This window comes from Struthio camelus, chromosome 8, assembly GCF_040807025.1.
Source record: "Struthio camelus isolate bStrCam1 chromosome 8, bStrCam1.hap1, whole genome shotgun sequence".
Lineage (NCBI taxonomy): Eukaryota > Metazoa > Chordata > Aves > Struthioniformes > Struthionidae > Struthio > Struthio camelus.
Genome location: NC_090949.1, coordinates 6,522,122 through 6,533,759, shown reverse-complemented (window position 1 = coordinate 6,533,759; position 11,638 = coordinate 6,522,122). Strand labels below are relative to the sequence as shown.

General features: G+C 50.0%; 1 protein-coding gene across 2 annotated transcripts; it reads left to right on the top strand.

Moving 5' to 3' along the window:
- Window positions 1–10,690, top strand: LOC104142661 (torsin-1A-interacting protein 2). 2 transcript variants are annotated; one of them, XM_009672738.2, is made up of 8 exons: window positions 1–85; window positions 589–814; window positions 1,618–1,878; window positions 2,998–3,141; window positions 4,927–5,232; window positions 5,385–5,705; window positions 6,116–6,214; window positions 7,144–10,690. In XM_009672738.2, exons 4-8 carry the CDS (start codon window positions 3,108–3,110, stop codon window positions 7,908–7,910), a joined length of 1,527 nt encoding a protein of 508 aa, XP_009671033.2. In that variant the 5' UTR covers window positions 1–85; window positions 589–814; window positions 1,618–1,878; window positions 2,998–3,107; the 3' UTR covers window positions 7,911–10,690. The 2 variants fall into 2 exon arrangements, with proteins under 2 accessions (XP_009671033.2, XP_009671032.2); XM_009672737.2 differs by lacking the exons at window positions 1–85; window positions 589–814 and having other exon boundaries at window positions 1,684–1,878; window positions 6,116–6,280; window positions 7,144–10,338.
- The last annotated feature ends 948 nt before the right edge of the window (window positions 10,691–11,638 follow it).

The window sequence follows — 11,638 nt, the reverse complement described above, 5'->3', positions numbered from 1 at the left end:
AGGGTGGCTCTGCAGTTCCCCGAGGAAGCTGCCTGCCTTTCTTCACTGCTGGAGAGCAGGTGCAATCTTGCTACTGCTACAGGAGGTAGGAAAACAGGGAGATCCATACTGACCATGAAGAAGCCCATCTATTCTCTATCCAGCCTAAATCAGCATGTATCTTAGAAGTATTAGTCCACATCATGCAAGCAGATTTGTTTCTGTCATAAAATCTGTACAATCTTGTGCCCATGCACACATCTTAAAATAAGGTACCACCTTTCTGCTATGACCAGCATGGGTGTTGATACGCATATACACACTTAACCGTTTGTGTAGCATGGCACACGTGCATGTCTGTCCCGTAACCGAGCAATTACAATAGGTTGAGGGACGGACACAAAAGCAGGCACAGGCAGGGGGACAGGTCATGGAGGCCTTTGGAAAGAGGGAGCAGGCCATCCGGCAGGCCCAATGGCCCAGTTGACCTCTTTTTGGCTGTAACACCCCCAGTACAATGGTTCGGGATGCGGGGGGAGTGTGAGGAAAGCGACCACAGAGCGGCACCCAGCTCACATGCTCCACCTAAATGGCATCTCTCATTGCCAGGTACATCCCTGCCCAGTCCTGCATTAACTGCTGGTGGACCTGCTGTCCATGAATTAGTCCAATCCTTTTTTTGAACCTGCTGACACTCTGCCTCCACAGCCTTCTGTAGCAACAAAATCTGAAAGTTTCTACATTTTCTGCATCTGTATTTTTTTTTTCTGCCCACTTGAACCTGACCTCCTACCTGTTTTATCAAGTGCCCCACGTTCTCTTACTGAGGGACCTGGTGAGTAACAACTCAGCATCAATCAAATCCCCTCTCTGCTTTCCAAATGGAAGAGCCCCAGCCGTTTACTCTCTGCTCCATACCTGTACTATTTCGGTTGCCTTTCTCTGTACTTTGTTTCAGCAGTTTGTCACTGGGCTCCCCTGGGGTGCTGGTAAAAAGGTTGCGGGCTCAGAGGAGGGCTCCAGTCTCTGCATAGCTGTTCCTCGCACCGGATGCCTTTCCACCCCACTGTGCCCTGCTCCACGCCACCAGTCCCCTTGAAATGCCCCCCAGCAGGGTATCGGGTGGCAGGGGGCAGAAAGCGTCTGTCCCTTGTGCGGACACAGTGAGGCCAATTATAATGTCTTTTGAAAATCATTGCCCCAGCAAGGCCAGGAGCAGCTGCACAGGCTCGCTCTGGGCTCTTCTGCCTGCTGAGGTGCCGGGCACATCCCCGCGCCTGGTTCCCCTCCAGGCGGGTGCTCAACACGCTCCCTTTCACGGGAATGCCCCAGCCTCCCTGCACTCCCAGAAGGTGACTTTTCCAGAGTCTGAGGGTTGTTGGCTACATTTGGGGCATTTTGTAATACTTCAGTCTTCCTAAATCATCTCTCAAAACAATTTCTCTCCCTGCTGCGATTTATTTAAATCTGCAACACTGTTACCTAACATGGAAAGAAGCTAGTCATTCGGTTGGCCTGAAGGAAACTGCGTGCAACTGCAGAGTTTCAGAAATACAGCCAAAAAAAAAAAAAAAAGTGACCTTTTCCTAAATACTCCTTGGCGCAATGCCCTTGCTGATCTAGTTATTGCTCATTAAGGAAAAGCCAGCCGTCTTCGGAGGGAAAGAAGGAAAACTACAGCTCCCAGCAGCCTGCCTGGGCACCGGGGAAGGGCAGAGTTCACTGTCACGTTGACAGCGGAGGATTAAGAGTGCACGGCTGGGGAACGGGCTGTCCTGCCAACCGCGGGGCCACCAGGCCTCCGGGAAGGGCGCGCGCACGCTACGGTGCTGTCACCAGCCGCCTCTTGCAGCCCCTCTGCTTGGCTTCGCCACCTGGACCGGCTCCAAACCTGCACGGGTAAGCGCTGACTCCAGCAGAGACTTTGCTCCTCCGACTTCCTTCTTCTGCCAGCGTCACTGCGGGGACCCAGCGCGGGGAGGGGACGGGAGGGACGCGAGCCCAGCAGCAATTATATCCCCCCCCAGCCTCATAGGCAGCAAGAAAACCCGGTTATAGAGACAGCATCGGGTGGCAGAAGGTGCCCCCTTCGGCTAGGAGAGCTGCTGTAAAGATCGGATATTGAGGTCTTGTATTTCACGTAAATCTGCAGGAACTGGTCCCTGGCAGGGAAAGTTTCTCGTGCGTTGTACCTGCTCCCTGCTGCTCACCCTTGCTGGCTGGTGGTCGGGCAGGCGTTGCGCTCATGAAACCTATGGGCTGGAGTCTGTATTGATGGGGAAACGCGGGCACCAGAGAAGTCTGCTTCCACAGTGCCCGTTTCCTCTAAGACTCCCTGTCTGGAGGTTTCCGAGTGGTCTTGAAAACACAGCTTCGCTGTCTTCGGCTATGCCAGTAATACTAGCTACCTGCTGCGGGCGGCTGCCTGCTCCCACGGTGCTTCTGCTGCGGGAGGGACTATCGCTGCGGATGGTGTAGGAGAGTCGGCCCGCAGCTCCCAGTTTATTAATATCCATTAATTAACATTAAAAAGTAATTATTAATATCATAATAAAGCTAGGGCTTTGCTCTGTGTCGATGCAGCTGCGTTGTGCAGGATACCGGGTGTCTCCAATTGCATGTAAGAGCCTGCAGAGCCGCAGCCTCGAGGCCTGCAGTCTCGGAGGCGGCACAGCATGGCTGCGGCTGCCCGGCTGGATAAGAAACCCCTGCCCGGGCGTGCTGGCTTGTCCCAGGACAGCTCTGCAAAACTGGTGCAGCCCCTGGACTGTTTGTAGCCTGCTGGGCAGGTGAAATAGTTACTATTGTTTGGGCTCAAGCGCTCGTGTCATGCATTATTGGAAATGCGCCTGGGCACATCCATCCATTTTCACATCACCCAAGCAGCTTGATAAGTACAGACAGGGAGGGAGCAGCCTCCTCTTCCACTCAATCACAGCTTCTGCGCTTGTGCTTATCAGTTTTACTGGTGGTTAGTTGCAATTCCTGAGGCCCTGAAGGGATGGTGTCTGCGTGCAGGGGTAGGACTTGCTCGGCCACTCAAGCGGCAGGGAGACAAGTCTCCTTATGACCAAGTCGGAAAGTGAAACAGAACAGTGCAGAGCCCAGGACTCCAAGAGAGCAAGAAAATGGAAGAGAATCCAAATGCGGACCTCTGCCAAGGTAAGCAAATCCCACTCGTGCTCCATGTACTGCCCCTTTGCAAGAAAATTTCAACAGTGAAAAGGGAAACCTGAAGCAAGAAAGAGAAAGCGGCTATCTTTTGCGGGGGTGGGGAGGGAGGGGAAGGATAAGTTACTTTCAGTTTTGGATTCCCAGCAGCAACAAGCTTAGACTTGGTGTCCAGGACTGTAGCGCAAGAAGGACTCCAGAATGGGAGAGGTTTCTTCCCAGCCTCCCAGCGCTTCCCCATGAGAGGCAGCTTTGTTGTGAAGCTGGTTGCAGAGAGGAGAATACCCTCTCTGGGGCAGCAGGCCAGAGAGAGGACAATCCAGTAGAGCAACTCCCATCGCGGGGATACATGCAATGGGTGGCAGGGGCTGGAGAGCAACTCCTTCCTATTACCGCTGAGGAAGAAGAGGCTCTGTTGAACACTGGTATCTCAGACGGACCCCCTTAGAAAGGCAGCTCTGAGTTTATAACAAAATACACTTCCATTTGAGCAGCGAGCCTCAAAGGCTTATTTATACCTGGCAGGCAGGCACACATTTCACACAGAGACAACTTGGCTCAAGCTCAGGATCCAAACTGCAGAGCCCAGATTCCACAAATCTACAGGTGCTTAAATAACAAGCCCTTCTTCCACCATCTATGGATGGGAAACCTCCCTGGACAGGCGCTGTTTGTGCCCAGTTTGAATAGCAGGATACCTCTCAGGTTCCTCACGTTTCAATGTCTAGCATGTACTTACATTCTCCTGGTACCTTGTTATTAGTAGTACATGTGGGTATTTCAGTGATGCCTAGATGCTATAATCAGATAAGACCTGTCCTAAGCGTTCTGAAATGTTCCCATAATAATCAGCAACAAAGAACGTAATAATCATGCTCCAAAGGACAGTGTGTTCTGACACGAAACCAGTGCAGCTATTTGTCTGTTTTCAAATTAGTGGGGAGTTCCTTGCGATTTTTAATCAATCTTTATTCTAATTTTAGCACAATCATTTCTGTCACTGTAGAGCTAGATCTGTAGGATCATTCACACTCCCGCCCTTTTTGTTTAAAAAAAAAAAAAAGTCAGATTTGAGCTGCAGTGTTAAGCATTTGCAAGATTCCAGATCTTGCCAAACTAATGTTCAGCTTCAGAATCTCTCTGTTGAATTCCTCTCTGATATTTGCTCTTAATTTGCTGCTTCTACAATACCTGATCTTAACTGTTTGGGAGAACAGCTCCAGAACAGGGACAGAGCACAAACAGAGCTAACATTTAATTTTTTTTCAGGCAGATGCTCAGAGTGTTGACATTAACTATTCCGGCCAATATCCAACAACAGCTTTAGAAACGCTTCAGATCAGTCATCTTAATTTACCAGCCTAGGAAAACCACTGTCTGTGGAAGATGTGGTAACATATCCTAACACTTAATGAAGAAACTGCTCCCCATCATAGGGCAACGTTAACGGGGTTTGTGCATTAAAAGCATTTCTATTTACCAGCCCTGGACAGGTTGAAGTGTAGATAGAGGAGTGTGTCCCTAAAAGTGATTAGTCATTGCGTAGCCACTATTGCAGTCACAAATGCAAAGACCCAGTTGAGTCCTTTTTGAAAGCATGAGGCAGCACGATTCATTGGTGATGATGGCTGGTCACAGTAAATTCTGTTCTTGGCAATTTGTTTGTATAGATGTTTCTGAAATGCAAAGACTGGGAGTTTTGCCGGGTGGTGGTAAAGAAGTAGATTTTCTTGACTCCTGTATGGAGATTTGAGCTGTGAACTCTGATGCCAACAGCTGGGCCAGCCCAGGATGAGGGGGAGAGCACAGCAGAGCATCCTGCCCACCAAGAGAGCCCCCGAGAAGCACTTGGGCACCAAGTGACGAGCAGCTGGCCTGAAACCTCCTGCAAACCAGAGGAGAGGGATCCTGCAGTGGGTGAATCATCGACTGCTGCTGGGGGCAAGGTGACACACTTGGGGCAGGCTGGCCCTACAGTAGAGGAGAAGGTCCCCCAGGAAACCAAAGCGTCATTGGAAGAATCTGGAGAGACAGGAGATGGTCTCTCAGAAAGATCCCAGGCAGAAGATGACACAGATGGAGGTGAGTCCTCTCCCCATCTGTGTGTTTGCATGGCACTTCCAAAATGCTGATAACCAGGGGCTTTGCTGAGAGGAGGCAGAACAGAAGAAAGGACTGTTGGTTCTTGTGCTTGAAGAGGCTGAGCTTAGGTCTGTGAATTTTGTTCCCTACAGCCAGGCTAGCTCAAAACAAAACAGACAGCAAAGGAGAGAGCCCTGTCTACCAGGAAACACACGGGCACCAGGAGACAAGCAGGCAAGACAAAAGCTCCCACAGACCAGAGGAAGGTGATTTATCAATAGGCAAGTCACTGAACTCCGACAGTAAAAGGCGACATTCAGGTCCGACTGCCACAGAAAGTGTCACCAGCAGCCTCTTGGCAGAGGAGAGTGCCAGTGCCTCCCTCCTAGATGAGGAGCCAGCAGAGCACACGAAGCAAGAAACTCTGGAGAGTGAATCCCATAGCATGCTAAGGAACAGACGTGGGACCGAAGGTGAGTTATGGCTGCACATTGCTGCTGCTCCACTCTGCACATGCCCACACTTTGCAGAGACACTGGAAATCTGGAGATTATCTGGAGATCTCCAGATTATCTGGAGATCTCTAGCACCTGCTGTCAGTTTTCCAGAGTCAAGCAGGAAAGAAGGTATTTGCTTCTCAGCACAAAGTTAACCTGCTTCTCTCTCTCCCTCCTTCGCTATCCTGCTTTGAAAGGCATGAAACCATGCTGGGCTCTGCATGTGTCTTCCCTTTTCCCCTGCTCAAAAAGCAGGAAGAGCCAATGCTTGAGAGCAGTATCATTGTTCCTTCTCTTTCAGCTGGGAGCTGCTGGCAGCCCTGTTGCTTTTCTTACTGCAGTCCAGCTTGCCTGTTTCCTCAGCAAATTTCCTTCTCTTACTGTAGGACACACAGCCCCAAAGTCAGAGGCTCAGTCCTGCCTGCAGAACGTCACCACCCAAAACACACAGCAGGAGAAGGCTAAAAAGCTCTTCTTGCTGACAGGTGAGGAACGGAAGCTTCCCTTGCGGGTTACTCGTCAACCAGAAGGCGCTGATCCTCCAGGAACAAGTAAAGCAGCACGTTTAATTATTCTTCTCTCTCAGGACTCTTCAGTCTTTTCTGAGGGTTTGCAGGAATTGCTGCCCATGTCAGGCCCTAGGGATTTTAGGGAAACAGCGTTCAGGTAAAAAGCAAACCATACCCTTAAAATAGGCCCAGTTGAAGCCTGCAGTAGATGGCTTTCCCCGCAGCTCTCCAGTTTGGATGCAATACCAGCATGTCCTCCGAGGGCTGAGGCTCCTAAGCTGATGGGCCTCTCCTCCCTAGTCCCCCTCTGTGTCATGGGACCTCAAGCAGAAGCTGTAGTGCTGATGTGCACCCCGCACTTCTGCCGGCACACAGAGATCCCACCTTGCTGTTGGGAGCAACGAGCAGTTGTGGCCTGGACCTCGCTGTCCTCCTTTTCCGGACAGAAGCACAGTAGCCCTTGTTCACCTAGCATAGCTAAGAGGCAGCCCATGAATGAGAACCCTTCACTGGATTGGCCACCTCCATATGTGGAGGCAGGTGCTGTGAACAGCCACTAGCCTTAAAGAAAACAGAAGGGTGGGGAAAGGAAGAAAGCTTGTGACCAGCTGTAATTTCGTCAGGAATTGTGCTCTGAGACTCCAAAGCTGTAGCCTTGTCTCCATCTGTGGAGCTATAGCTCCTAGGCTGGTGTGTGGGTCCCACAACATGAGGCAAGAGGTCTCGCTGCAGTTCCTGGGCTCCTGGAGTGTGCCAACTCAAACTACCTTCCAGTTGTAGGGGGGAAGGTCAGGGAGGGGAAACAGAGCCCTCATAACTCACTCATCACTTATAACTCACTTATCACTGCTCACTGCTTCGGACTGACTTGTGTTCCCTGTCTTGGATCTCTCCCCATTAAACAGGGCTTGTTGTGATCTGCTTATTATTATTGTTCATCATCATGCTCTGCTTTGGCATCCCGGCTTCTAAGTCCCAGCAGGCCCCCACAAACCCCACGGTGGAGGCCTTCCTGTCCCAGTTCAACCAGCTGCAGGACAGGTTTCCAGGGCAGAGCCCCCAACTATGGCTCCGGGGGCGCAAGTTCCTGCAGAAGCACCTCAATGTGTCCCACCACACGGAGCCAGCTGTCATCATCTTCACGGCTGCCCGTGAGGGCAAAAGGACTTTGCGGTGCCTTACTGTCCACGTGGCGGACACCTATGCAGCTGCCTTGCATGCAAGCACAGTCCAGATTGATGGCGCAGATAAAGCCGGGCTCCAGAGCGACCAGGCAAAGCTGGAGGTGGACAGAGAGCTTAGCTCAGCTTTCCAGGCAGGGGGCCGTGCTGCGGTGATACACCACTTTGAGTTGCTGCCGGCGGGGGCCACCCTCATCTTTTACAAGTACTGTGACCATGAAAGTGCTGCTTTCAAGGACGTGGCCCTGCTGCTGACTGTGCTGCTGGAGGAGGAGATGCTGGAGACCCACATGAGCCTCCCGCAGGTGGAGGAGAGAGTCCGTGACTTCCTCTGGGCCAAGTTCACCGACACCAGTGCTCCCAGCTCCTACGACCACATGGACTCCGACAAGCTGAGCGGGCTGTGGAGCCGCATCTCCCACCTCGTCCTCCCAATCCATCCAGTCCAGACCATTGAGAAGGGAGGTTGCCACCTGCATGCCAAACCCTAGCAGCAAGAGCTGCCAGAGCCCTGGGGAAGGGCTGGAAAGCCAATCCTGGCCACCTGGGGCAGGCAGAGGCAGGAACAAACACGGCACTCGCTTCATAACTCCCTAGTGCTATTTCTCTTCTACTTGTTTTTCTTACCGCCCTGGGAAGAGTTTGACAGGTACAAGTGAATCCAGCCCTTTTGGCCAGCTGCGCCTTGAAGGTAATGAATTGTATGCTTCCTTCTGAGGGACAGGAAGAGCTGATATTATAAACAGCTAATTGCACATGAGAACATTATTGCCTCTGTGTGGGGTGGCAGGAAGGAGAGTGGTACTTCGCAGGTAGCTTTTCTCTCAGAAAACACTCTCCTTGTAGCAGCATGGATAACATAACTATTACACCAGAAAGACATTTCAGCTCAGTAGCTCTTTTGTTCCTCCCTGCTCATCTGCTTGCTAACATCCAAGCATACCATTTCACCTCTGAAAACCAAGACAGACCCCCAGCAGTTAAACACAAGTCACCTCATTAATGCTCTGATGCTGTGAAGCATCAAGGGATTGCACAGTTAGAGGACTGAGTAATACAGTTTAACTTAACACTGCCTCTTTAAAAAAGAAAAAAAAACCACTCTTGATCCATTTTCCACCACAAGATTACAACCAGCTCTTGGAGATGATGCATCGGCTTTGGTCCTACATGATAGGTTCCTCTTTACCTGCAGCTCTGATCTGTGTGTGGGGGGGAAGCCATGAGAGCCGTTTCTGAATTTTTGGGCTGCATGCAGAGACCCTGGGGGCATCCTCAGGGTCAGGGCAGGACCAAGTAGATGAGACACTGTCTGGCACTCTGCCAGGGCTTTTCCAGGGTGCCTCCTTCCACACTACACCTAGCCCAGGGACCATGAGTTTTTGCAACCTGGCAGTTCCTCAGTTTTCTTTCCCTGCTTCTGCCTGCCCCTCCACAGCTAACTTTTACTGATGAACACATACATTAACACAGATATTTATGTCAAGCCACATAGAGAGTAGCACACCCAGGTCCTTGCCCACCAAGGCTGCATTTACTTCCCTGCCAGGCAGTTGGTGCCCTGACCTGGCCTAAGAGCGACTAGGAGCAGAGCTGGTATTAGCTGCTAAAGATGAAAGCTCTGGTATTAGCACTAGAAAAACCTCAACCAAGCAGGTTGGTTTCTTACCATGCCTCTTCTTTTGAGCTCCCTGAAGAGAAATCTAAGTCCTGTAACACTGTGTTGCTCCTGCACACTGAATTTCTGTACAGGCTCTAGGGTAGAGCTGCTAACTCAGGGAAAACCTGGGGCAGGTGCAGGTTAAAGCGTTTAAAAACACAACAGTCAGCCCCAGGTGTCAGCCCCTGATGCTTACAGCCTGCTAGAGAAGGAGCAGCTGTAGCAAAGCAGGGCTTAATTTCCATATAAACAGCATAGACCAAGGCCTCGTAAAGGCAGAGCCTATAGCTGAACAAGACACTCATCAAGAACATGCAAGTGTTTTTTTTTTAAAGTTGCATTTTAGGGCTCCTTACAGCAACCAGGCCCATGTGTTGGCTGGGTCTCCTACCAACGGTGCCTTGCTGATCTGTCCTCGTTGATGGCTCAGCTGAGGCTCGGTCATTCACCCCCACGGCTTAAAATCACAGCCTGTCTCTTCTTCCCTCCTGCCGTGTGACTTGCCCTGTCTCAGGGGATTTGGGGCAATGAACTTGGAGAAGGGGATGAAATGAAAGAAGAGGAGTGGGTTATTAGTTCAAACTCTGACCAAAGAACAGACATTTTGTTTCTTTACAATGTTAGTCACATGAAGACAGAACCCAGCGCAGTTACCCATTTTTTCCACAGCTGGCAGGATTTTACCCACCACCCTGACCTGACTGAGCAGCTGTGATTGCTGCTCAGTTTCTCTCCCATTGCAGATGTGAAGTTACTGCTGCAGAATTAAAGCACTAGTGTGAAGTGGTTCATGCAGGTTATAACAAACACTGGGCTAGACAAGAAAACTGCCTGCCGGAGTCCAGCATCACAAGGGGCCAGCCCAAGACATGCTTTTGTACAAGATATGGGCAAGAACCAACTTGGTTGCTTCATCCCCTTCCTCCTTTTTATTGCTATACACTACTTTGGAAAACACCTTCTGTGCTCTGTACGGTTCCGTGTCAGCAGTGATGTAAGAACTGGCAAAGCATTAATTATGTCAACATCTTGAAGGAAATGAGTATTTAAAAGCTATCTCACTAACAATTTTATGTACTGTGTTTGTAATGCATAGTCAAGGTATGCAGTGGCAACTTGATGCTGCTTGGGCACATCCCTGTAAGCTTCATCTACCATAACTGTTCCAATATGGAGATATTTTTATGACCTTTTAAAGACAAAAAAAAATGCTCGCTTCTGAAACAAGACATATTTAAAAATAAATAAGGGGATTGTGGAAAAAAAAAAAAACAGCAAAGCCTTCAAAGTGAGACTGAGTCCTATCAATTCTCTCATTTTTTTCCTAGTTATTTTTAGTTCATTAAGCAAATGAAATCATCAAATTGGATGAAGTGTTATTTAGGTCAGGGTTAGAGTTGTGCAAATAAAGTGAATATTCGCTTTTCCTGGGAGAACCCCAAACAACCTTTTTTCTCTGCTGTTTGGGACAGACACTCACAACTTTCCAACTAAGCGCAAAACTAAAAACAAACCCAAAAACAACTGCTTAAGCTGCTGAATTCAACTCAAAATGAAACATACTGATATTTGCATAATATGTAATGACAATAATTAAATTGAAGTCCCCTGACATTTTAGAAATACAGGAAGCAAATATTTCACATTTCAACACCCTTCCACTGCGCTTGGAGAAAAAAAAAACCCACATCAGCTCCACCCAATTTCACCACACCTCAGCACACCCAAATTTCAAAGTTTGCATTGACTTGTTTTGCCCAGCTCCAGTCTGAACAGATACACGCCTGAAAAAGGGAATTAAATGTGGCCGGATGAGACAAGGAAGCCAAGGCCGGTGATGACAAATCATTGGCACTGCTGGGGAGGTTTGGCCTCCCCACTGCCACCAGCGCTTTTCCTGAAGGTGTTTGGCACCAGGGAGATTTGGTACCCATCAGCACAGCTGCGTTAGCTCCTCTAGGGTGCAGCTCATAAGCAGCACCTTCGTAACGTGATCTAGGTGATCTGCATGAGCCTCTTTCCACACGCTATAGGGAGAGCCACAGGAGATTTATTTCCTGGGACTGAAAATGAACATTGGTGACCGACCGTTAGCTGCAGGCCTAAGCCCTGTGCAAACACCAATTGCTTTCCACTGAGGTTGGAGCAGGGCATCAAGCTGTAAGGGGGACCAGGGAATCACATACATCGGTCCTTGTGGCTCTGTGGTGCCCGTGGGTTCACCAAGGCTCCTGCTGCCAGACAAGCGGGGACGGGGGTGTTGACTCACGGCACTAACTATGCTCGGATAGCTCTTACGCCCTGGCCTCCTGTTGTCACCCTCGGCAAAGCAACTGGCCTTATCCTGTCATTCTGGATTTTCTTTACTCCCTGCCCAGGGAGGCCATAGCAACCGCAATACTTGGAACATGTGCCTCTGTTTTCAAATAGGCACTGGCTCGGGTGGTCAATTGCCAGGAGTAAATATCGCTCATCTCCTGTCATCCTCTGGTGTGACGGGGAAGATTCAGTCCTACCCTGACAAAGATTCAGATGAAAACCTGCTGTCACCAGGAGCCT

What these genes read in the sequence shown, in the direction of transcription:
- LOC104142661 (XM_009672737.2), top strand. Translation starts at nt 3,108, where the DNA reads ATGGAAGAGAATCCAAATGCGGACCTCTGCCAAG. An exon ending in AAATGCGGACCTCTGCCAAG is followed by an intron (nt 3,142 to 4,926) that starts GTAAGCAAATCC and finishes TGATGCCAACAG; the next exon opens with CTGGGCCAGCCCAGGATGAG. An exon ending in CGCTGATCCTCCAGGAACAA is followed by an intron (nt 6,281 to 7,143) that starts GTAAAGCAGCAC and finishes CCCATTAAACAG; the next exon opens with GGCTTGTTGTGATCTGCTTA.